This window comes from Mobula hypostoma, chromosome 7 (genome assembly GCF_963921235.1).
Source record: "Mobula hypostoma chromosome 7, sMobHyp1.1, whole genome shotgun sequence".
Taxonomy (NCBI): domain Eukaryota; kingdom Metazoa; phylum Chordata; class Chondrichthyes; order Myliobatiformes; family Myliobatidae; genus Mobula; species Mobula hypostoma.
This window is the reverse complement of record NC_086103.1, coordinates 124,797,080-124,823,031: the sequence shown is the minus strand read 5'-3', so window position 1 is coordinate 124,823,031 and position 25,952 is coordinate 124,797,080. Positions and strand designations below refer to the sequence as shown.

Sequence of the window (25,952 nt, the reverse complement as noted above, 5' to 3'; positions counted from 1 at the left end):
CAAAGGAGACAGGGTAGGAAACATAGAAACAGAAAATAGGTGCAGGAGTAGGCCATTCGGCCCTTCGAGCCTGCACCGCCATTCAATATGATCATGGCTGATCATCCAACGCAAAACCCCGCCCCAGCCTTCCCTCCATACCCCCTGACCCCCGTAGCCACAAGGGCCATATCTAACTCCCTCTTAAATATAGGCAATGAACTGGCCTCAACTGTTTCCTGTGGCAGAGAATTCCACAGATTCACCACTCTCTGTGTGAAGAAGTTTTTCCTAATCTCGGTCCTAAAAGGCTTCCCCTTTATCCTCAAACTGTGACCCCTGGTTCTGGACTTCCCCAACATCGGGAACAATCTTCCTGCATCTAGCCTGTCCAATCCCTTTACGATTTTATAAGTTTCAATAAGATCCCCCCTCAATCTTCTAAATTCCAGCGAGTATAAGCCTAGTCGATCCAGTCTTTCATCATATGAAAGTCCTGCCATCCCAGGAATCAATCTGGTGAACTTTCTTTGTACTCCCTCTATGGCAAAGATGTCTTTCCTCAGATTAGGAAGAGTTATAGTCAAGATAACTGTGGGAATTGGTAGGTTTATTAAAGATGTTGGTCGACAGTTTGTCTCCAGAGACGGAGACTGAAAGATTGAGGAGAGGGACCGGTGTCAGTAAAGCACCGAGAGAATTTAATGGCAGAGTGGAAGTTGGAGGCAAAGTTGATGAAATTGACGAGCTCAGCATGGGTGCATAAAGCAGCACCAATGCAGTCGTCAGTGTAACGGAGGAAGAGTTGGGGAGCAGTGCCAGGGAAAGCTTGGAACAGGTACTGTTCTATATAACCAACAAAGAGGCAGGTATAGTTGGGGTCCATGGCTACCCGTCAAGTTCAGAGAAAGTGGGAGGAGCCGAAGGAAAAATTCCTGAGGACCAGATCTGTCAGATGGAGGAGAGTGGTGGTAGAGCGGAACTGATTGTTTCTTTTATTGAGAAAGAAGCTGAGACCTTTGTGGCCTTCTTGCTGGGGGATAGAGTGTATAGGAACTGGACATCCATGGTGAAAATGAGGCTGTCAGGGCCAGGGAATTGACAATGGTGGAGGAGATCGAGAGCATGAGAAGTGTCATGGACATAGGTGGAAAGAGACTGAACCAAGGGTGATAGAATGGAGTCGAGGTATGAGGACATAGGTTCATTAGAGCAGGAGCCGGCAGAGACAGTAGGCCTACCCGGACCGTCAGGTTTGTGGATTTTGAGTAGGAGGTAGTAGCGAGCAGTACAGGGTAAGGGAACTATGAGCTTGGAGATAGCGAATGAGAGTTTTCCCAAGTTGATGAAGTCTATGATGGTATCAGAGACAGTTTTATGATAATCTGGAGTGGGGTCCTCATCAAGATGTAGGTATGAGGGGGTGTATGAGAGTTACTAATAACACTTTCAAGACACTCTGATGCATACAATTCAAAATACATTCACACCGGCTAAAATCTTTTACACAACATATCCTAACAAAGAGAAATACAATAAATTCTCCTCTGACTCTTCCTCAGAAAGTCAAGCCCTGTTTTCCATCTATTTAAGCCTCAACCACAACTCACTCACCTACTCGCACTCCAAAGAGTTACTGCACTTGCACAAGTCCCTACAGTACACAAGTTTCTACATTACGTGCACTCTGAATTATTTAGTATGTTGCTAACTTGCTTCATTTTAGATTTTGCAGAAAAAAATTGTACTAAGTTTAACTATTTGAACAGCAAATTTAGCTACAGTTTTTGTTCAAATACTTTCTTAGAAGTTTGTGAAGATTCAGCATGTCATCCAAAACTTTGACAAGCTTCTATAGATGTGTGGTGGAGAGTATATTAACTAGTTGCAACACAGCCTGGTATAGGAACACCGAAGTCCTTGTACAGAAAACCCTACAAAAAGTAGTGGATATGGCTCACTCCATCACGGGTAAATCTTCCCCACCATTGAGCACTGTCACAGGAAAGTAGCATCCATCATCACAGACCTCCCACCATTCAGGCTATGCTCTCTTCTCACTGCTGTCATCAGGAAAAAGGAACTGGAACCTCAGGACCACACCACCAGATTCAGGAACAGTTATTACCCCTTGAGGTGCCGCACATGAGGCTGCTAAACGAGATAAGAACCTAGGGTATTACAAGAAAGAAACGCACAAGCACGGATAGAGTATTGGCTTATTGGCAGGAGGCAAAGAGTGAGAATAAAAGAATCCTTATCAGATTGGCTACTGTTGACTAGTGGCATTCCACAGGGTCTGTGTTCGGACCGCTTCTATGCATGTCAACAGTTTAGATGTTGGAATAGATGGCTTTGTTGCCAAGTTTGCAGATGATACGAAGATTGGCGGAGAGACAGGTAATGTTGGGGAAGCAGAGAGGCTGCAGAAGGACTTGGACAGATTAGGAAAATGGGCAAAGATGTGGCAGATGGAATACAGTGTCGGGAAGTGTATGGTCATGCACTTCGGTAGAAGGAATAAAAGCATAGGCTATTTTCTAAATGGTGCGTTTAGGATCATTATCCTGTTGAAGAAGCCATCCTCTTTTCATCTTCAGCTTTTTTACAGATGGTGTGATGTTTGCTTCCAGAATTTGCTGGTATTTAATTGAATTAATTCTTCCCTCTACCAGTGAAATATTCCCCATGCCACTGGCTGCAACACAAGCCCAAAGCATGATCAATCCACCCCTGTGCTTAACAGTTGGAGAGGTGTTCTTTTCATGAAATTCTGCACCCTTTTTCCTCCAAATATTCCTTTGCTCATTGCAGCCAAAAAGTTCTATTTTAACTTCATCAGTCCATATCTAAACAAGCCTGATGCATTTTGGAAACAAGTCCTGTGCCACATCTCAAAATCCATAATGGACTACCTCAAGAGGCGCAAGCTGAAGGTTTTGCCATGGCCCTCACAGTCCCCTGACCTAAACATCATTGAAAATCTATGGATAGACCTCAAAAGAGCAGTGCATGCAAGACAGCCCAAGAATCTCACGGAACTAGAAGCCTTTTGCAAGAAAGAATGGGCGAAAATCCCCCATACAAGAATTGAAAGACTCTTAGCTGGCTACAAAAAGCATTTACAAGCTCTGATACTTGCCAAAGGGGGTGCTACTAAGTACTGACCGTGCAAGGTGCCCAAACTTTTGCTTCAGGCCCTTTTCCTTTTTTGTTATTCTGAAACTGTAAAAGATGGAAATAAAAAAGTAATCTTGCTTAAAATATAAAAGAAATGTGTCATCTTTAACTTTCTGCCTTTTGGAAATCAAGTCATCTTTTACTTGCTTAGCTATTCACAGTAACATAAATTTTGACCGGGGGTGCCCAAACTTTTGCATGCCACTGTAGATGGACCAGGTGGGCTTTTTTTGGGGGGGGGGGGGAGGGACAAGGAGCTGGGATGAGTGGGATTAGTACCAGTGCCACTGAAAAGGAGCTGATGCTGACAGAATCTAATAGGAAAGGAAGTTGGACCACAGAATAAAGGAAGGGAGCCAAGGGATGGAGATGGGTGCAGAGGGGGAGAGGAACCAGTGGAAGGAACGTGGGTGATGGACAGGATGAAGGGGAAAGAGAATCTTGGCCTGGAAACACCCTCCCAGGTGAGGAAGTGTTTCAGATTAATCTGGTACTCCCGTTGTAGCCTCCTCTACATCAGTGAGACAGAATGCAAACTGGGCAACCATTTTATCGATCATCTTCCTCCATATGATGTGGACACTCCATCTCCTGGATGCCAGACATTTTAATTCTTCTTCCCATTACCACACAGACACGTCTACTCTCTGTCTCCTCCACTGATTGAGGTTAAATGCAATTCAGAGAAACAGGGCTTCAGATTCCATGCAGGTAGTCCACAACCCAGAACCATAAACATTGAATTCTTCTGGTAACTTCTGGTAACCAGCAACACCCCACCCCCCCCCAGCCCTTCTCTCTCTCTCTCTTCCTGATTTACCTGGCCCCCATCTTCTCCATCATCCTCTGGTTCCCCTCCCCCACTGTTCACCTCTGTTCTCCACAGCTCCCTTCATCTATCCCTTGCTTCACCTTCCTCTTCAGCCCTTTATCACCTGCACTTATCACGTTCCCCCCCCCCCCCGGTATCTGGCACTACTCTCAGACTTAGATCCTCACCCCCATATCACTGGATCCACCTAGCATCTGCCAGCTCTTGCTCCACCCCTTCCCATCCATTCCAGATTTCCAGTCAACTCTTATCATGTACTGCATAGCAACATTATGCTAGACCACAACATTTCTATGTTCAGTATCACAAAAGCACTGTAATTTAGGTTTTGCTCTCCCCTCCCCTATAGCAATCTCAGCATTTGCTTGGCACCCCAAGAATGTCATGGACTATTTCCCAATTGATTGGAAGAACGAAGCTACAGCTTCTCATGAAGTATTGGTTGTAGTTATGCTGCATCTCTGATGAGCAGTTCTACACCAGCACCTTTCAAACTCTCCTGGAAGAACTAAGTGAGAGGCACAAGGGAGCCTCACTGCCTGCAGATTTCTTCCGGATCACACAGCAGTTGCAAATATAAAACCTTCATTATTCAGCAATCCTAAACCAGCAGCCATGTGGGAGTCCCATCAACATACAATTCAAAAAGGCAACATACCAACATCTTTTCAAAATCATTTTAGAATGACCTTGTCAGCAACCGAAAATATAAAAATACTCCAACTGCAAATCGGATGATGCACAAGCTGCTTAGAAAATGTCGCAAAATTGAATGTGAAAGATATGAATGCAGCAAGCTGGACTAAATACATGACATGCAGAAACTGAATTTAATTTATTCAGAGGTACAGCATGGTATCAAAAGGACAAATGATAACAGGATAAATGTAACATTGAAAGGCACTGGGTAGAATATTAAAAATTATAATAGTAAAAGATGTGCATTTTGAGTTACAAGTCTTAAAATGGCAAGGTCTGAGCCACTGAAACTTGTTTTACATCATTTTCAGTTTTCAAACAATGGAAATGTTCACAAATCCAGCAAAATACAATTTAAATTTGAAATCAAGATCTGACCAGCAAACCACAATTCACGAAAGCAAATTAATACAAAATAATAATGAAACATGTTAATGGTTATATCGGCACATAAAAGGTAACAGATTAACAAAGCCCAAATGGGATTAAAAAAACTAGATTGATACTTCCTCTTGGTTTTAGACTAGTATCACTCAGTTATAGACACAATTACAAAATATAAAATTTCTTGTAAGGAATATCAGGATCCTGATAGGTGTAAATTACCCCACAGCAAACTCCAAAAAGGAACTATTGTAAATCAATTGAGAAATCAGCAAACTTTAAGAACTTTATTCCACGTTCATATAGAACTGTAGCTGCCATGTGATTGAAATTTTGCTTCTTTTATCCACTTTTTAAAATAATTAAGTTCCAGAGATCGTGCTTTTCGGACCGAGGAAGGATCCTGTTTATTACTGGAACGTAGATCTAAATGATGAGCTCCTTCAGGAATAAAAATAGCAGGCAAGGTACTGGAGATAGATTTAGTCACACCTCCACTTGACCAAGGATCCAAAGCACCATTGCTGTCAATAGAAATCAATGTTTACAGCTAGCATAGCTCAAATACGTACATTTAAATTTAACCTGTAAACTATGCTTCTCCTATGATGTGTGATAAATGTATCACTTTATTTTTGACCCCTTTCATTCAAAAAACATCAAGGCAAAAGTTTTTACATGGCTCAATTATATAAGAGCTGAGTTTTGATGACTAAGCTTTAAGATTATTGTTAAATAATTCTCTTTACTTAACCCAAATGTATAACTTTTGCCATGTGCTGGAAAACAAAAGTATCTAGACAAAAATAATTACTGAAATATTTTTGTCTTGTGAATAATCCACTAAGTGCGTTCTGATAAGAAACATTAAAATATTTGCAAATTCAAAAACCAACGACTGGTGATGTATGCAATTTATAATCCAAAAGTACGTGAAATGTATTAAATGAACATTATTTCAAATCAGAACAAGCAATAATAAAAAAGGCTTTTGTTTTATGTTGGTTTTTGCCATTAGATGGAAGAAACTAGCTGCTAAACATATAAACAACTCATTCTACAGAAGCATGAGATGGTCTTGGTGAGCAGGATTTAGATTAGACATGGCAAAGTTACTTCCCATGGTAGGGGAGTCTAGGACAAGCAGGCATGAATTGAAGGACATCCATTTAGAACAGAGATGTGGAGAAATTTCTTTAGTCAAAGGGTGGTAAATCTGTGGAATTTGTTGCCACAAGTGGCTGTGGAGGCCAAGTCATTGGGTGCATTTAAGGCAGAGATAGATAGGTTCTTGATTAGCCAGGGTATCAAAGGATAAGGGGAGAAGGCAGCAGAGTGGGGATGACTGGAAGAATTTAATCAGCCCATAATTGAATGGCAGACCAGATTCAATGGGCCAAATGGCCTATTTCAGCTCCTATATCTTATGGTCTTAAAACCTCCAAGGCATTCTACACTTACGTGAAGAACAGAAGCACGCCCAGAGTGAGGGTAGAACCAATCCAGGATATAAGAAGTAGTATGTGCTTGGGAGTCAGAGGAGGTAGGGGAGGTCGTTAATGAATGTTTTTCTTCAGTATTTGCCAGTGAGATGAACCTTGATGTCTGTGAAGGCCATGTAAAAGAGGCTGATATGCCTGGGCATGTCAACATTAAGAAAGCGAATATGCTAGAACTTTTGAAAAACAATAGGAGAGATAAATCCCAGGGGAAGGATGGGATGTGTCACCAGTTGCTACAGGAAGCAAAGAGAGAGACTGCAGCACCTCTGGCGATGATCTTTGCATCCTCACTGGCCATAGTAGTACTACCAGATAATTGAAAGGTAGCATATTTTATTCCTTTGTTCAAGAAAGGAAGTAAGCACAACTCTAGGATTATCACTAGTGAGGCTTAATTCAGTTGTGGACAAAATATTGGAGAAGGTTCTTAGCCACAGGGTTTACAAGCATTTGGAGAAGCATAGTCTGATTAGAGGCTTTGTGAGGGGCAGATCATGCCTAACGAGCCTGATTTTCTTTGAGGATGTGACAAAATACATTGAAGGTAGAGTAGTGGAAATGGTATATATGGATTTTAGTCAGATGTTTGATAAGGTTCCCCATCAAACATCTGACTAAATGGGAGGCTCATACAGAGAGTCAGGAGACATGGGATCTTAGGAAACTTGGCTGTGTGGATTATTTGGCTTGCCCATTAGAGGGTGATTTTAAACGGAGTTTATTTAGCGCAGAAGTTAGCAGCCAGTAGTGTTCCACAGGGATCTGTTCTGGGACCTCAGCTCATTGTGATTTTTATAAAGGGGAAGATCTGTGAGTAAGTTTGCAGGTGACATGAAGGTTGGCGGTGCTGTGGACAGTGTAGAAGGATACAACAGAACATTGGCAGGATGCAGAGCTAGACTGAGAAGTGACAGATGGAGTTCAGCCTGTTAAAGTGTGAAGTGATTCACTTTGGAAAGCCAAATTTAAGGTTAATGGTAGGATTCTTAACAGTGTGGAGAAACAGAGGGATCTTGTTCATTCATCAGGGGAATTGAGTTCAAAAGCTGCGAGTTAATGTTGCAGTTCTATAAAACTGTTGTTAGACCACACTTGGAATATTGTATTCAGTTCTGGTTGCCTCATTATATGAAGAATATGGAAGCATTAAAGAGGGTGTAGATGACATTTACCAGGATGCTACCTGGATTGGAGAGCATGTCTTATGAGGATAGGTCTTATAAGGACTTCTCTCTTTGGAGCAAAGGAGGATGAAAGGTGAGTTGATAGAGGTGTACAAGATATAGATGCACAGATTGAGTGGACAGCCAGAGATTTTTCCTCAGGGAGGAGATGGCTAATATGAGGGGTTTAATTTTAAGGTGTTTGGAGGAAAACATGGGGAGGATGTCAAAGGCAAGTTTTTTTTTTAAACAAAGTGTTGAGGTGTAGATCACATTGCCGGGGTGGAGGCAGAAGCAGATATGTTGGAGACATATTAGATAGGCACAGGGATGATAGAAAAATGGAGGGCTATGTGGGAGGGAAAGATTAGACTGATCCTAGAATAGGTTAAAAGGTCACCACAGCATAGTGGGCAAAACAGTTATGTTCTATGTTCTAAACAACCGTCTGTTCTGCATTTGCCAGAGTATATCTGTTCCCGATTTATGCTCCCAAATTCCTGCCTAATAACATAATTCTCCTTCCACAATTAAATGCAGTTTTATAAAAACTCACCTGAAGATAATATTGCTGTGTGAACTGATATTTTTCCCACCATAAACCGTGGTGATCCAGTTAGGTCTTGGGCGCACTCCCCAGGTCTTTTTGCAGATGTCAGAATACAATTTGAAATCCCATTCCATTGGTTCAAACATATCATTTACACCATCTGTACATAAAGGCATCACCATTTCTGTGCAACTCTAACAACAAAGAACAAGCAACTGTAAATCAGAGACAAAGGATATTTTCTTAAAATATTCATTTACAGTATTAGAATATTCAGACATCAGAGAATGAATGTTATCAAAATCTTTTTGGAAAAATATGCTTACCCTACTGGAACAGATAAACCTAAAGGTAAATCTAAAACATCATGGGTCTTTACATTACCACAAATGGAGAAATATGGATGACTTACAGAGAACTTTCTCTTAATTATACATATCCACATTGTATTGGAGAAAAAAAGACCTTACAATTAGAACAAGTTAATCAGGGTTGTTTATTAGAACAATTTACAGTTACAAATATTCTTCCTCAATAATGAACTTAATATTGCCATTTTTGAGCTTTCTTTAGTCATTTAATGGACTAAATTGGTTTAGTCAGCCATGACAAAATTTGGATAACGTTATTGCATTCTTTTGCTCAAGTCCCCAACTAGCACAAAAAAGTTGTCATGTGCACAAGATCCTACAACCAGCAATGAGATAAATTAATAGATATCCAATTTATGTTAATTGAAAGATAATACTTGCAAATTCACCAAATAAACTCCCAAATTCCTCAAAAAGTACAAGCTAAAATAGTGAAAAAAAGACCCTTAGGATTATACTTCAAACAAAAGGCAGCATCGCCCACAGTACAAAACTTTCGGTATTACTATACTTACCTCAAGATTGAGACACGATATTCCAACCTTCAGACTTGAAAAGCAAGGAGCAAAAGGCAAGAGTCCTACTACTATTGTTTAATCATTCACCTACATTATTTTAAATCACGTCAAACTCTACTGACTCAACCTTTGCTGTGTTTTGCCTGCAGTTGTCAAGTTGTAAATGCTATCAATATTCAGATCTTCTAAGCTAACATAGGACTAGAAGGGCCGGGAGATAACAGTTTCTCAATAGCAAAGACAATCTGAAACACTGAAAGTCTGTGTAAAATGGCAAAGCCAGGGGCTGGTTTTACTGACATTCAGAACTCCCCCACCCCCAAAAGAATGTTCAGGGTGGAACTTATTTTGATTGGTTCACAACATCCAATGGGGTCAGTCAAGACCTTGTCACCACTCAGCGATAACTGGCTTCAGGGCCACCACAACCAGCAAACAGCAAGAGAAGGAGAAAGCCACCTGGCTGTATGGCTTCCTTCCACACTGAAACAAAGAGAAATGAGATACAAACAAATGGCATGAAATGTAAAACGTATTTTTTAAAGTTAGAAATTCCTCAGAGATTGCTGCAAAGATGAAAGTCATAATGTCATAAAATTGTGTTCCAGTGTGTCTTACTCTTATCTATAAAAGGCTAATCTATACAAGGATTATGACAGAGAAAATAGTTTAAACTAATATTGATATAAGGTTCTGAAGATACATTTCAAATTTTCCCTTCATATTTCTTCTTTTTGTTCAAGATGTTGGAGAACTACAGCACAGAAACAGGCCCTTCAGCCCATCTGGTATGTGCTGAACTATTATTCTACCTAGTCCCTTCGACCTGCACCGACACCATAAGCTTCCACATCCCCCTTACCATCCATGATAGCTTTAGAGGTTATACCTTAATTTCTTGTAAAGGTCAGAATCACCTGATTTGAACACCAAAGTCATAGACTTTAGTAAGGACTGGATCTCCCAGTTTCCTGTTGGAAAATCCTGGACTGTCCACCTCAGTACACTATCTTCAACACACTTGCTAATAAAATCTGTGATGGTAGTGATATGCTCATATGCCCAGGTTGGCTGCTAGGTCTCTATACATGGACCAACTAGTCTATTGACGCAAAGCAGTAGTGTTCAAGCTTATCTATGTTCTCAGCATGGTCTTTTATACTGGCTGCCCACTTTCAGCTTGCTTGCATGCAGGGAGGTGGAGCTCAGCCTGGTGATCCGATTTACCAAAGTATGGGCAGGTGGACTCAGTAGGTGTGTTTGAAGATTGTATAGCCATGTTAGGGTGTTTGGATCCCCAGTAGGACAGCAGATATGTCAATAGTACTGTGGGAATACTCTTGGAAATTGGCCTGGTTAAAGTCACAGGCAATGATGAAAAGGTCTCAGAGTATCCTGTTTTAAGACTACTGACCACAGAGTACAGTTCATTGATTGCCGGCTTCACTTCTGCCTGGGATAGAATGTAGACTGCTGTCAGGATAACTAGAGTGAACTCCCATGATTTGCAGCATGGGAAAGATATTCAAAGCTGGTTGAGCAAGAGCTGGCCTGAACCATCATATCCAAGCACTCTGAGACATTGATTACGAAGCAGATCTCTCCACCTCCAACTTTGCCAAGGATGCCATTTGGTCCATCCAGTGAATAGTCAGGAGAAGCAGGTGTGAACCAAGTGAGACACAGCACAAGAATCCCTGGTTCTCTTTGGTGGGTCAGATAAAGGGATTTTTTCCCCCTCTCATGATAGTATATTAAGTTTTTCAATCAACACAAAAAGCTAATTCACAAAATAATCTATCTGCTGCTGAACTCCAGGGAAATCACGCCTATATAAATGTGGAAGAAGATAGAAAGGAATATGGATAGCAGGCTAAACATGTCTACAATGATCTTTCAGGTTAATTCATTTTTTAATTGAATAGTCAAATAAAGTTCCCGCATGCAATGGATACTATGTCATGGGACATAGGAAAGCCGAGGAAGAGAACTTAACTTAGAGTGGAGAAATGCAGCGAGTACAAGAAAGAAAAGCTCCTTACATATAAATTACTATTAGATGTCACTGCAGTACAGAAAACATTTTGTTACAATACATTTTTAAAATACTTCCATTGCACGGTGCACCAACTTCACATAATCTGCACATAACTGTATTCACCTGGTAATCCCAACCTTTATCATCAAGGGTGGAAGTTGAAGTCTGGGATATATTCAGACATTTAGCAGTGCCAGTGTAGTTATAATATATATTCACAGCCTGATAGATATTTTGGAGCAATGACTTCACAGGGAGTGAGGGTATCTTAAGAAAGCTGCAAACCACCTAAGGAATAAATTCAAAAGGTTATCAACATGTCCAACGTACATTAAAAATGTTTGCAGATACATCTTTGATAAGATTCCCATAATCCATGGATAAAGGAACAAACTTTAAAATTTGTCTACTTAAGCTCCTATGAGCCAGCTTTTCTACTGAGCTGTAAGATGCTAAATGATTTTAACCCTTCATTATCTAAAATTTGTTTTCTTTGGTTTTAAAGCTACTGAATTACCTCAGCTGCAATTAAGTGCACAGTTACATCTAAGCAACACACATCAAAGTTGCTGGTGAACGCAGCAGGCCAGGCAGCATCTCTAGGAAGAGGTGCAGTCGACGTTTCAGGCCGAGACCCTTCATCAGGACTAACTGAAGGAAGAGTGAGTAAGGGATTTGAAAGTTGGAGGGGGAGGGGGAGATCCAAAATGATAGGAGAAGACAGGAGGGGGAGGGATAGAGCCAAGAGCTGGACAGGTGATAGGCAAAAGGGATACGAGAGGATCATGGGACAGGAGGTCCGGGGAGAAAGACAACGGCGGGTGGGGAGACCCAGAGGATGGGCAAGGGGTATATTCAGAGGGATAAAGGAGAGTGAGAGAAAGAATGTGTGTATAAAAATAAGTAACAGATGGGGTACGAGGGGGAGGTGGGGCATTAGCGGAAGTTAGAGAAGTCGATGTTCATGCCATCAGGTTGGAGGCTACCCAGACGGAATATAAGGTGTTGTTCCTCCAACCTGAGTGTGGCTTCATCTTTACAGTAGAGGAAGCCGTGGATAGACATGTCAGAATGGGAATGGGATGTGGAGTTAAAATGTGTGGCCACTGGGAGATCCTGCTTTCTCTGGCGGACAGAGCGTAGGTGTTCAGCAAAGCAGTCTCCCAGTCTTTTAAATGTGGCCTTTTATATATTGGTGAGACCCGACGCAAAAATTGCAGATGCTGGAAATCCAAGCAACACACACAAAATGCTGGAGGAACACAGCAGGCCAGACACCATCGATGGAGAAGTGTAAACAGTTGATGCTTCAAGCTGAGATCCTGCATCAGGACTGGAGAAAAAAGCTGAAAAGTTAGTAAAAAAAAAGAGAGGGGGAGGGGTGAAGTAAAGAACTGGGGTGTCCACACACACACACAGAGTTAGAAAAAAAAAGTTTGTGAACCCTTTGCAATTACCTTGGTTTCTGCATTAATTACTCAAAAAGTGTGGACTGATCTTCACCTAAGTCACAATAATAGACAAACACAATCTGCCTAAACTAATAACACACAAACAATTGTACTTCTCATCAATATACACCACTTAAACAGTCACAGTCTAGGTTCAAAATAGTAGGTGAACATCTAGTGTTAGTGTGCAAAATTAGAGCAAATGGTATTGGGGTAAGGTACTGACTTGGATAGAAAATTGGTTGGCAGACAGGAAACAAAGAGTAGGGATTAACGGGCCCTTTTCAGAATGGCAGGCAGTGACTAGTGGGGTACCGCAAGGCTCGGTGCTGGGACCGCAGATATTTACAACATACATTAATGATTTAGATGAAGGGGTTAAAAGTAACTAGCAAATTTGCAGATGACACAAAGCTGGGTGGCAGTGTGAAATGTGAGGAGGATGTTATGAGAATGCAGGGTGACTTGGACAGGTTGGGTGAGTGGGCAGATGCATGACAGATGCAGTTTAATGTGAATAAATGCAAGGTTATCCACTTTGGTGGCAAGAACAGGAAGGCAGATTACTATCTGAATGGTGTCAAGTTAGGAAAAGGGGAAGTACAACGAGATCTATGTGTCCTTGTTCAACAGTCATTGAAAGTAGGCATGCAGGTACAGCAGGCAGTGAAGAAAGCTAATGGCATGCTGGCCTTCATAACAAGGGGAATTGAGGATAGGAGCAAAGAGGTCCTTCTGCAGTTGTAGAGGGCCCTGGTGAGACCACACCTGGAGTATTGTGTACAGTTTTGGTCTCCAAATTTGAGGAAGGACAATCTAGCTATTGAGGGAGTGCAGCGTAGGTTCACGAGGTTAATTCCCAGGATGGTGGGACTGTCATATGTTGAAAGATTGGAGCGACTGGGGTTGTACACACTGGAATTTAGAAGGATGAGAGGGGATCTGATTGAAACATATAAGATTATTAAGGGATTGGACACGCTAGAGGCAGGAAACATATTCCCGATGTTGGGGGAGTCCAGAACCAGAGGCCACAGTTTAAGAATAAGGGGTAGACAATTTAGAACGGAGTTGAGGAAAAACTTTTTCACACAGAGGGTTGTGGTTCTGTGGAATGCTCTGCCTCAGAAGGCAATGGAGGCCAATTCTCTGGATTCTTTCAAAAAAGAGATAGAGCTCTTAAAGATAGCGGAGTGAAGGGATATGGGGAGAAGGCAGGAAAAGGGTACTGATTGTGGATGATCAGCCATGATCACAGTGAATGGTGGTGCTGGCTCAAAGGGCTGAATGGCCTACTCCTGCACCTATTGTCTATCTGGGGTAACGCTTTCTACAAAAGTTTTTTTGGAGTCAGGCGTTTCAATCAATGCGATGAGATTGGAGGTGTGGGTTGTTGAGGTACTCCTCCCCTATAAAAAAGACACACAAGCTCAGGTTATGTATGAAGTTGGAAAAGGCTACAGAAGCACTTCTAAAGACCTGAGTGTTCATCAGTCCACAGTAAGAGAAATTGTCTACAAACAGAGGAAAATCAGTACTGTTACTACTCTCCCTAGGAGTGGGCATCCTGTAAAGATCACACCGAGAGCACAATGTGCAATGCTGAAGGAGGTGAAAAAGGACCCAAGGGTAACAGCAAAAGACCTGCAGTAATCTCTAGAACTTGCTAAAGTCTCTGTTCACGTGTCCACTATAAGAAGTATACTAAACAAGAATGGTGTTTTGTGGAAGGACACCAGAGGAAACTACTGCTCTCCAAAAAAAAACAAACAACATTGCTGCACATCTCAAATTTGCAAAAGACGACCTGGATGTTCCACAATGCTTATGGGACAATGCTCTGAGGACACAAGACAAAAATTGAACTTTTTGGCAGATATGCACACTGCTGTACTTGGAGGAAAAAGGGCAATGCACACCAACACCAAAGGCTCATCCCAACTTGAAGCACAGTGGCGTGGGGCTGCTTTGCTGCCTCGGGGCCTGAACTGCTTGCAATTGTTGAGAGAACCACGAATTCAAAATCGTATCAAGAGATTTTATAGGACAATGACAGGGTAGTGGTCTGTCACCTGAAGCTTAATAGAAGTTGGATCATGCAACAAGACAACGATCTGAAACACAAGAGCAAATGAACAGCAGAGTGGTTTGAAAAGAAGAAAATTTGTGTTTTGGAATGGCCAAGTCAGGGTCCAGACCTTAACCCAATTGAGATGCCGTGGCATGACCTGAAGAGGGTTGTTCATGCAAGGAATCCCAGAAATATTGATGAACTGAAAGAGTTTTGTATGGAGGAATGGTCTGAAATTCCTCCTTGTCATTGTGCAAGGCTGACCAGCAGCTACAGGAAATGTATGGTGGAGGTTATTGCTGCTAAAGGAAGTTCTACCAGACATACAAGGGTTCACATTTTTTCCAGCCTGGACTGTGAATGGTTAAACACTGTGTTCAATAAACTCATGAAAAGTACAATTGTTTGTGTGTTATTAGTTTAGGCAAATTGTGTTTGTGTACTATTGTGACTTAGATTAAAATCAGACCACATTTTATGAGCAATACAGAAAAACAGGTAATTGCAAAGGGTTGAAAATATATATCTCAATTCATTATGAAATCAGTTACGTACAAGTAGAATATTCATGTTTCAAAGTGCAAACTTTTCTTCAACTAGGAAAGTTCTAGAATATTTCTCCAGAATTGAGATTTACATCAATTACCTTAACAGGCCAGGCAGGAAGAGGTTCTAAAAAGTTGGCTTCATAAGGATAGTCCACCATGGCTAGATTAACCCAAGTTTCAATCAGCCACATTTTGAACAGAGCCACATCAGCTGCTTGTAATGGTGAACAAAGATGAAAAGTACTTGAAAGAAACTTCAATCCTTCTGCTAAAATAAACAAACACAAGTATTTAAATGTTACATGGATTGACATAATTATAGCTTTAATCATGAACTGATCTAATCTTCCAAGTTATTACTAGTTTGCCATTAAAATGTGTGGCTACAGGGTGAAGAAAATCAATTGGGACCTTAAAAGGGCCAACAGAAAAACCAGGAAACCCATCAACGAGGAGGAACCCATTGCTACCGCCTGTTTTTCCAATATTTCCATGGTTTCTGGAAGGACCACCAGGATCCTGAAGAAATAAGATATTAATACCATCCAACAAACCCATAAGGAAGCTCAAATCACCGTTTATGCAAGTCAAAGATGACCTAGGAATCAGGACGACTGGTGCAGAGCAACACATGTCAGCCAGGTGGAACACACGGTGTAGACACACATCAAGGAGCACAGGAGGTGTATCCATTTGGGTTACCCGGAGAAATTGGCAGTAGCGGAACACTGTATTCACAGCGACTATAGGGTTGACTTCAACGCCACAAAACTACTATGCCGCAAGCTACAACTACTATACGCAAGCTGGGACAGCAGAAACCTGATTGGATGCCGGCTAACCAATTAGGAGAGACAGACAACAGGGGTACTAATACCATCGGACTAGACACACCCAGGCATCATCCATGATGGAGATGGCAGAGTCCGTCATCGAGACACCAGTTAGAATCAATACCTGTACCCTGCTGGAGGCCCAAGAAGAGTTTATTCATCGTATACACTGGGAAAGCACTAGATCCTTTTTCACTTGTAAAAGACATTGCTGGCTAGTCTATAGCCTGAGATGGAGATATCCAGAAAGGGAACTAGTGATGGACCACAAATGTGAGAGCAGGGTAGAAACTAGAAGCAACAAATGATAAAAATGGAATTGTGTATCTAGAGAATGCAACCCTCATGCAATTGGAGAAAGATGTTGAGTGTGGTCCCAAATAAGCCTGCAGCAAAGATCGTTCCACATATCCAACCAAAAAACTGGCATAACTAGAGCAGGTTCTCATAGCTATACCACTACTCTGGAGAAAGTGAGTGGAGAAGGAAGTTGTTCACTGCAAGTCCAAGTTCCACAAATCAGAAAGATATTTCAGATGGTGAAGGGAAACAGGCTCATCACTTTTCAAGGAAGAAACAGGAACCTCAAGTGTTCCTGATTTAAAAGGGGTTCCCAACTTTTCTTTTTATGCCATTTACCAATGCCATTAAGTAAGGGGTCCACGGACCCCAGGTAGGAAACCCCTGGATAAAAGAGATTGAACAGAATGCCCCACTTAGATAGTGAGTTATGGGATTCTGACCCAATAATGTAGACATTTCCTGGTCAGGATGGCATGTGACTTGACAGGAGCCTGACCAATCTTGTCTTTCCCAGGAGTGTTTGCATGTTTAAGGGATGATACTAATAGGCCTGATGTTTAAGGGATGATACTGAATTGCTGCAATGAGCTGATTATGCACGCAGTAAATGTTTAATTGGGTGTTAATCAAGTTAATGAAACCAACTTAAAAAAAAAGATTTTTTTTCAGCATTGGCATGTTCTGGAAAGGAGGAAGGGGTAAGAACAGAGACTTGGATGGTGATGAAAGAAGTTTTCAGAAAGAGAGAAAGCATATGCAAGGTTAAAGAAGCTAAAAATCTAATGGGGTGCTTTAGAAATATAAAGCAGGGGATTAGGAGAGTCACAGGGGCCATGAAATGTCCTTAGCAAACTGAATTAAAGAGAATCCCAAAGCATTTCATATTACATTAAAAGCAAAAGGATAACTAAGGAGAGGGTATAGTCAGCCGAGGATAAAAGAGGGAATTTGAACATGGAGTCAGGAGGTGGGCTAGGTACTAAATAGGTATTTTGCTGGTTTTCACCAAGGAGAAAGTCATGGACAGTAGTGAGTACAGTATCAGGAATGCTAATGTACTAGGTCAGTCATTCCCAAAGTGGGCGATATTGCCCCCCAGGGGGCTGTGGGAATTTTGAGAGGGCAATAAAGATAAAGGCAGCGGGGGGTGGGAAGCAGAGGGATTACAGGCTCAAATTCTGAAATGAATTACTTATTATAAGCATTTGATCCTCAGTGCCTCATATTTGCTTACAATGATCACAAACCAACTCATCTCATGTTCTCTTAAAAACTTTGCTCGAAGTTCATTATAGTTGTTGAAAGGCAATGTGACACTTCTGTATATGGCATATCATGAGAAATCAGGTCTGAAGAAACAGTGTTATTTCCGGGCACATTATTGCCATTCACTACAGTAGTACAGTGTTAGCTAGTATGATCCCCATACTCTAACCACACAGTGAGCAATCCCAGCGAATTCAATGGGGTAAAGTTCAGAATCTGCCCTTTCGGATGGTCTTGACCATACTTCTCTAGCTCACAGTGCAGCTGAGATATCACTGCCCTACTTCAGGCAGAGTCAGTTTTCGACTGAGCTATGATAATGTCATAACTTATTCCTTTATTGTTCACAGTGCATGGGGTTGAACTAAAAACAAAAGGGATTGACCATGGTCATTAATCCATAACAAAAATAGCAGAAGCAGACCAAACAAAAAAAATTAGACGATGGTATAGTGTGGAGTATCTGAAATATGGATTTATACCAGCACTGAGCAACCAATGTCAGCCAATGTGTCTGTTGTGTCAAACAGCTTTTTTGAAATGAGGCAATGAAACCATAGATCGTCCTTGAACGTTACAAGAGAATACACTGATAAAGAAAACAAGAACTTGGCTTATTTTTAGTCACTTTGAAAACTTTCAGAAACAGAAAACACTTCAAAATATGTTTGCTAGCACTTCACAACAAAACAGTAATGGTTTGCGTGCTTCATACATTTCAGTGTTCATTGCCAAATCTGGAAAGCCCTAAACAATTTGAGGAGAACTGATTCTGCCAGCAGTAAGGGAATTTCTGAGTATAAATTTACATAAATCACCAGACCAGACAATTAAAGTGTTTCCACTCAGCGACTATTCAGTTCAAAGAAAATAGATGTAATATCTGAGAAAGTGGAAGGCACATTATGCAACATACTTAGGGCAACAGAATTTGCTCTGCAGTTGGATGAGTGAACTTTGCCAGGCAACGAATCTTTGCTTCCTCATTATGTTCAGTTCAGAAGAGATGAAAATATGGTTCGCGAGTTACTTGTTAAGAACTAAAAACAGATAAAGAGGGAGACTCAATATTTTGGGTTGTTGAGAAAATTTTCAAAGGACTTTCCACTCAACAACATTCTTGCTTATTCAACAGACAGGATGTCATCTTAAACTTTGACAAACTTCTATAGATCCACGGTGGACAGTATATTGACTGGTTGCATCAAGAGACTGGTATGGAAACACCAATGCCCTCAAATGGAAAAGCCTAGAAAAAGTAGTGGATACTGTCCAGTCCATCACGGAAAAGCCTTCCTCAACACTGAGCATGTTACACAGACAGCATCCACCATCAAGGACCCCCACCATCCAGGCTATGCTCTGTTCTCTCTGCTGCCATAAGGACGGAGCTGGAGGAGCCTCATCACCCATAACACCAGGTTCAGGAACAGTTATTACGCTCAACCATTAGGGCTTTTGAGCAGAAGCGATAACTCCACTCAGCCCATCACTGAACTGTTCCCATAACCTATGGACTCACTTTCAAGGACTCTTCATCTCACGTTCTCAATATTTATTGTTTAGTTATTTGTTTGTATTTGCATAGTTTGTTGTCTTTTACACAATGGTCAGCGGCAGTCTTACATTGATTCTATTGCATTTCTTGATTTACCGTGAATGCCCGCAAGAAAATGAATCTCAGGGGTCTATATGGTGACCTATATGTACTTTGATAATAAATTTATTTTGAACATTGAACTTCAACAAAAATGGTAGATTACAGAGCGTCAGTCATACAAGTAAAATATAACAACCATAATTGGGAAATGAACCTGGTCAGGTGGCAGGTCTCTCAGTGGGGGAGCATTTTGGAGATAGTGATCACAATTCAACCTCGTTTACCACAGCACTGAAGAGGGATAGGAGCAGACAAGTTAGGAAAATGTTTAATTGGAGTAAGGGGAAATATGAAGCTATTAGACAGGAACTTGGAAGTATAAATTGGGAGCAGATGTTCTCAGAGAAATGTATGGCAGAAATGTGGCAAATGTTCAAGGGATATTTGCGTGGTTTTCTGCATAGGTATATTTCAAAGAGACAGGAAAAGGATGGTAGGGTACAGGAACCATGGTGTACAACGGCTGTTGAAAATCTTGTCAAGAAGAAAAGCTTATGGAAGGTTCAAAAAACTAAGTAATGATAGAGATCCAGAAAATTATAAGGCTAGGAGGAAGGAGCTTAAGAATGAAATTAGGAGAGACAGAAGGGGCCATGAAAAGACCTTGGCAAGCAGGATTAAAGAAAACCCCCAAGGCATTCTACAAGTATGTGAAGAGCAAAAGGATAAGACGTGAGAGAATATGACCAGTCAAGTGTAACAGTGAAAAAGTGTGTATGGAACCGGAGGAGGTAGCAGAGTTACTGATTGAATACTTTGCTTCTGTATTCACTATGGAAAAGGACCATGGCAATTACAGGGATGACTTACAGTGGACTGAAAAGCTTGAGCATATAGACATTAAGAAAGAGAATATGCCAGAGCTTTTGGAAAGCATCAAGTTGGACAAGTCACCAGGACCGGACAAGATATACCCCAGGCTACTGTGGGAGGTGGGGGAGAAGACTGGCCATGATCTTTGCATTATCAGTGGGGACAGGCGATGTTCCGAAGAACTGTAGGGTTGCAAATATTCTTTCCTTATTCAAGAAGGGGAGTACAGATAGCCTAGGAAAACACAGACCAGTGAGTCTTACTTCAGTGGTCCTGAGAGGCAGGATATATGAATATTTGGAGAAGCACAATATGATTAGGAATAGTCAACATGGCTTTGTCAAAGGCAGGTTGTACCTCACGAGCCTGATTGAATTTTTTGAGGATGTGACTTAACATATTGATGAAGGTCGAGCAGTATATGTAGTGTATATGGATTTCAGCAAGGCATTTGATAAGGTACCCCATGCAAGACTTATTGAAAAAGTAAGGAGGCATGGGATCCAAGGGGTCCTTGCTTTGTGGATCCAGAATTGGCTTGCCCACAGAAGGCCAAGAGTGGTTGTAGACAGGTCATATTTTGCATGGAGGTCAGTGACCAGTGGTGTGCCCCAGGGATCTGTTCTGGGACCCGTTCTCTTCGTGATTTTTATAAATGACCTGGATGAGGAAGTGGAGGGACGGGTTAGTAAATTTGCTGATGACACAAGGTTGGAGGTGTTGTGGATAGTGTGGAGGGTTGTCAGAGGTTACAGCGGGACATCGATAGGATGCAAAACTGGGCTGAAAAGTGGCAAATGGACTTCAACCCAGATAAGTGTGAAGTGGTTCATTTTGGTAGGTCAAATTTGAAGACTGAATATAATATTAATGGTAAGACTCTTGCAGTGTGGAGAATCTGAGCGATCTTGGGGTTCGTATCCATGGGACACTCAAAGCTGCTGCACAGGTTGACAGTGTTGTTAAGAAGGCGTATGGTGTGTTGGCATTCATCAACCGTGGGATTGAGTCCAAGAGTTGGGAGGTAATGTAACAGCTATATAGGACCCTGGTCAGACCCCACTTGGAGTACTGTGCTCAGTTCTGGTCACCTCACTACAGGAAGGATGTGGAAACTATAGAAAGGGTGCAGAGGAGATTTACAAGGACGTTGCCTTGATTGGGAAGCATGCCTTATGAGAATATGTTGACTGAACTTGGCATTTTCTCCTTGGAGCGATGGGGGATGAGAGGTGACATGATAGAGGTGTATACGATGATGAGAGGCATTGATCATAGAAACATAGAAAATAGGTGCAGGAGTAGGCCATTCGGCCCTTCGAGCCTGCACCACCATGTATTATGATCATGGCTGATCATCCAACTCAGAACCCCGCCCCAGCCTTCCCTCCATACCCCCTGACCCCTGTAGCCACAAGGGCCATATCTAACTCCCTCTTAAACATAGCCAATGAACTGGCCTCAACAGTTTCCTGTGGCAGAGAATTCCACAGATTCACCACTCTCTGTGTGAAGAAGTTTTTCCTAATCTCGGTCCTAAAAGGCTTCCCCTCTATCCTCAAACTGTGACCCCTCGTTCTGGACTTCCCCAACATCGGGAACAGTCTTCCTGCATCTAGCCTGTCCAATCCCTTTAGGATCTTATACGTTTCAATCAGATCCCCCCGTCAATCTTCTAAATTCCAACGAGTACAAGCCCAGTTCATCCAGTCTTTCTTCATATGAAAGTCCTGCCATCCCAGGAATCAACCTGGTGAACCTTCTTTGTACTCCCTCTATGGCAAAGATGTCTTTCCTCAGATTAGGGGACCAAAACTGCACACAATACTCCAGGTGTGGTCTCACCAAGGCCTTGTACAACTGCAGTAGTACCTCCCTGCTCCTGTACTCGAATCCTCTCGCTATAAATGCCAGCATACCATTCGCCTTTTTCACCGCCTGCTGTACCTGCATGCCCACTTTCAATGACTGGTGTATAATGACACCCAGGTCTCGTTGCACCTCCCCTTTTCCTAATCGGCCACCATTCAGATAATAATCTGTTTTCCTATTTTTGCCACCAAAGTGGATAATTTCACATTTATCCACATTAAATTGCATCTGCCATGAGTTTGCCCACTCACCCAACCTATCCAAGTCACCCTGCATCCTCTTAGCATCCTCCTCACTGCTAACACTGCCACCCAGCTTCGTGTCATCCGCAAACTTGGAGATGCTGCATTTAATTCCCTCATCCAAGTCATTAATATATATTGTAAACAACTGGGGTCCCAGCACTGAGCCTTGCGGTACCCCACTAGTCACCGCCTGCCATTCTGAAAAGGTCCCGTTTATTCCCACTCTTTGCTTCCTGTCTGCTAACCAATTCTCCACCCACACCAATACCTTACCCCCAATACCGTGTGCTTTAAGTTTGCACACTAATCTCCTGTGTGGGACCTTGTCAAAAGCCTTTTGAAAATCCAAATATACCACATCCACTGGTTCTCCCCTATCCACTCTACTAGTTACATCCTCAAAAAATTCTATGAGATTCGTCAGACATGATTTTCCTTTCACAAATCCATGCTGACTTTGTCCGATCATTTCACCGCTTTCCAAATGTGCTGTTATCACATCCTTGATAACTGACTCCAGCAGTTTCCCCACCACCGACGTTAGGCTAACCGGTCTATAATTCCCCGGTTTCTCTCTCCCTCCTTTTTTAAAAAGTGGAGTTACATTAGCCATCCTCCAATCCTCAGGAACTAGTCCAGAATCTAACGAGTTTTGAAAAATTATCACTAATGCATCCACTATTTCTTGGGTTACTTCCTTAAGCACTCTAGGATGCAGACCATCTGGCCCTGGGGATTTATCTGCCTTCAATCCCTTCAATTTACCCAACACCACTTCCCTACTAACATGTATTTCACTCAGTTCCTCCATCTCACTGGACCCTCTGTCCCTTACTATTTCTGGAAGATTATTTATGTCCTCCTTAGTGAAGACAGAACCAAAGTAATTATTCAATTGGTCTGCCATGTCCTTGCTCCCCATAATCAATTCACCTGTTTCTGTCTGCAGGGGACCTACATTTGTCTTTACCAGTCTTTTCCTTTTTACATATCTATAAAAGCTTTTACAGTCCGTTTTTATGTTCCCTGCCAGTTTTCTCTCATAATCTTTTTTCCCCTTCCTAATTAAGCCCTTTGTCCTCCTCTTCTGAGCTCTGAATTTCTCCCAGTCCTCAGGTGAGCCACTTTCTCTGGCTAATTTGTATGCTGCTTCTTTGGAATTGATACTATCCCTAATTTCTCTTGTCAGCCACGGGTGCACTACCTTCCTTGATTTATTCTTTTGCCAAACTGGGATGAACAATTGTTGTAGTTCATCCATGCAACCTTTAAATGCTTGCCATTGCATATCCACCGTCAATTCTTTAAGTGTCATTTGCCAGTCTATCTTAGCTAATTCACGTCTCATACCTTCAAAGTTACCCCTCTTTAAGTTCCGAACCTTTGTTTCTGAATTAACTATGTCACTCTCCATCTTAATGAAGAATTCCACCATATTATGGTCACTCTTACCCAAGGGGCCTCTCACGACAAGATCGCTAATTAACCCTTCCTCATTGCTCAAAACCCAGTCCAGAATAGCCTGCTCTCTAGTTGGTTCCTCGACATGTTGGTTCAAAAAACCATCCCGCATACATTCCAAGAAATCCTCTTCCTCAGCACCTTTACCAATTTGGTTCACCCAGTCTACATGTAGATTGAAGTCACCCATTATAACTGCTGTTCCTTTATTGCACACATTTCTAATTTCCTGTTTAATACTATCTCCGACCTCACTACTACTGTTAGGTGGCCTGTACACAACTCCCACCAGCGTCTTCTGCCCCTTTGTGTTACGCAGCTCTACCCATATCGATTCCACATCTTCCCGGCTTATGTCCTTCCTTTCTATTGCGTTAATCTCTTCTTTAACCAGCAACGCCACCCCACCTCCCCTTCCTTCATGTCTATCCCTCCTGAATATTGAATATCCCTGAACGTTGAGCTCCCATCCCTGGTCACCCTGGAGCCAAGTCTCTGTGATCCCAACTATATCATAATCATTAATAACAATCTGCACTTTCAATTCATCCACCTTATTACGAATGCTCCTTGCATTGACACATAAAGCCTTCAGGCGCTCTTTTACAACTCTCTTAGCCCTTATACAATTATGTTGAAAAGTGGCCCTTTTTAATGCTTGCCCTGGATTTGTCGGCCTGCCACTTTTACTTTTCTCCTTTGTACTTTTTGCTTCTACGCTCACTTTACACCCCTCTGTCTCTCTGCACTGGTTCCCATCCCTCTGTTGTGAACTAATCTCCTCACGCCTAGCCTCTTTAATTTGATTCCCACCCCCCAACCATTCTAGTTTAAAGTCACCTCAGTAGCCCCGCTAATCTCCCTGCCAGGATATTGGTCCCCCTAGGATTCAAGTGTAACCCGTCCTTTTTGTACAGGTCACGCCTGCACCAAAAGAGGTCCCAATGATCCAAAAACTTGAATCCCTGCCCCCTGCTCCAATCCCTCAGCCACGCATTTATCCTCCACCTCATCGCATTCCTACTCTCACTGTCGCGTGGCACAGGCAGTAATCCCGAGAATACTACCTTTGCGGTCCTTTTTCTCAACTCCCTTCCTAGCTCCCTATATTCTCCTTTCAGGACCTCATCCCTTTTCCTACCTATGTCATTGGTACCTATATGTACCACTACCTCTGGCTCCTCACCCTCCCACTTCAGGATATCTTGGACACGATCAGAAATATCCCGGACCCTGGCACCAGGGAGGCAAACTACCATCCGGGTCTCAGGACTGCGTCCACAGAATCGCCTATCTGACCCCCTTACTATCGAGTCCCCTATCACAACTGCCCTCCTCTTCTTTGCCCTACCCTTCTGAGCTACAGGGCCAGACTCTGTGCCGGAGGCACGGCCACTGTCGCTTCCCCCGGGTAAGCTGTCCCCCCCAACAGTACTCAAACAGGAGTACCTGTTGTTAAGGGGCACAGCCACCGGGGTACTCCCCATCACCTGACTTTTCCCCTTCCCGCTCCTAACCGTGACCCACTTGTCTGCCTCCCGTGGTCCCGGCGTGACCACCTGCCTTCCACTCCTCTCTATCACCTCCTCGCTCTCCTTGACCAGACGAAGGTCATCGAGCTGCAGCTCCAGTTCCGTAACGCGGTCCCTTAGGAGCTGCATCTCGATGCACTTGGCGCAGATGTAGACGTCCGGGAGGCTTGGAGACTCCAGGGCCTCCCACATCCGACACCGAGAACAGCAAACTGCCCTCACAGTCATAATGCCCCTCTCCTCAAATAGCAACAGAAAATGAATGTCAAACCTTCCTCGCCTCGCCCGCTTCCGCCTAAGCCCGGTGAGCCGAAGCCCTTAAGTCTTCACTCTGCTCCCGGCTCACTCCGCCGCCCGCAAACTACGCTGCCCGCTCTATGAGGCTTTGTTCCTTCTAAATCTGCCGCGCTGCACTGCCCGACGTCACACGCCTGCGCAGTCCCGCCTCTCAGAAAGCCGTTGGAGAAAAAAATAACGAAAATTTCAAAAATGTCTTTCTCGGCACTCCCACTCAGACTCTCAGACTCCTTCTTCGAATCAAACCCGAAGCAGGATGTCTGCCCTTTTAAATCTGCCGCGCTGCACTGCCCGACGTCACACGCCTGCGCAGTCCCACCTCTCAGAAAGCCGTTGGAGAAAAAAAATAACGAAAATTTCAAAAATGTCTTTCTCGGCACTCCC

The 25,952-nt window shown here is 42.6% G+C and overlaps 1 protein-coding gene across 1 annotated transcript in view; it reads right to left on the bottom strand.

The window, feature by feature from the left end:
* Positions 1-4,805: 4,805 nt before the first annotated feature.
* Positions 4,806-25,952, bottom strand: part of prcp (prolylcarboxypeptidase (angiotensinase C)) — a 41,086-nt gene continuing 19,939 nt past the window's right edge. Inside the window, exons 6-9 of the mRNA XM_063053963.1 lie at positions 15,385-15,554; positions 11,340-11,504; positions 8,296-8,483; positions 4,806-5,598 (exon numbers count right to left, since the gene is read on the bottom strand). Coding sequence (XP_062910033.1) covers positions 5,373-5,598; positions 8,296-8,483; positions 11,340-11,504; positions 15,385-15,554 — 749 coding nt within the window. The 3' untranslated portion in view covers positions 4,806-5,372. The remainder of the gene's footprint in view (positions 5,599-8,295; positions 8,484-11,339; positions 11,505-15,384; positions 15,555-25,952) is intronic.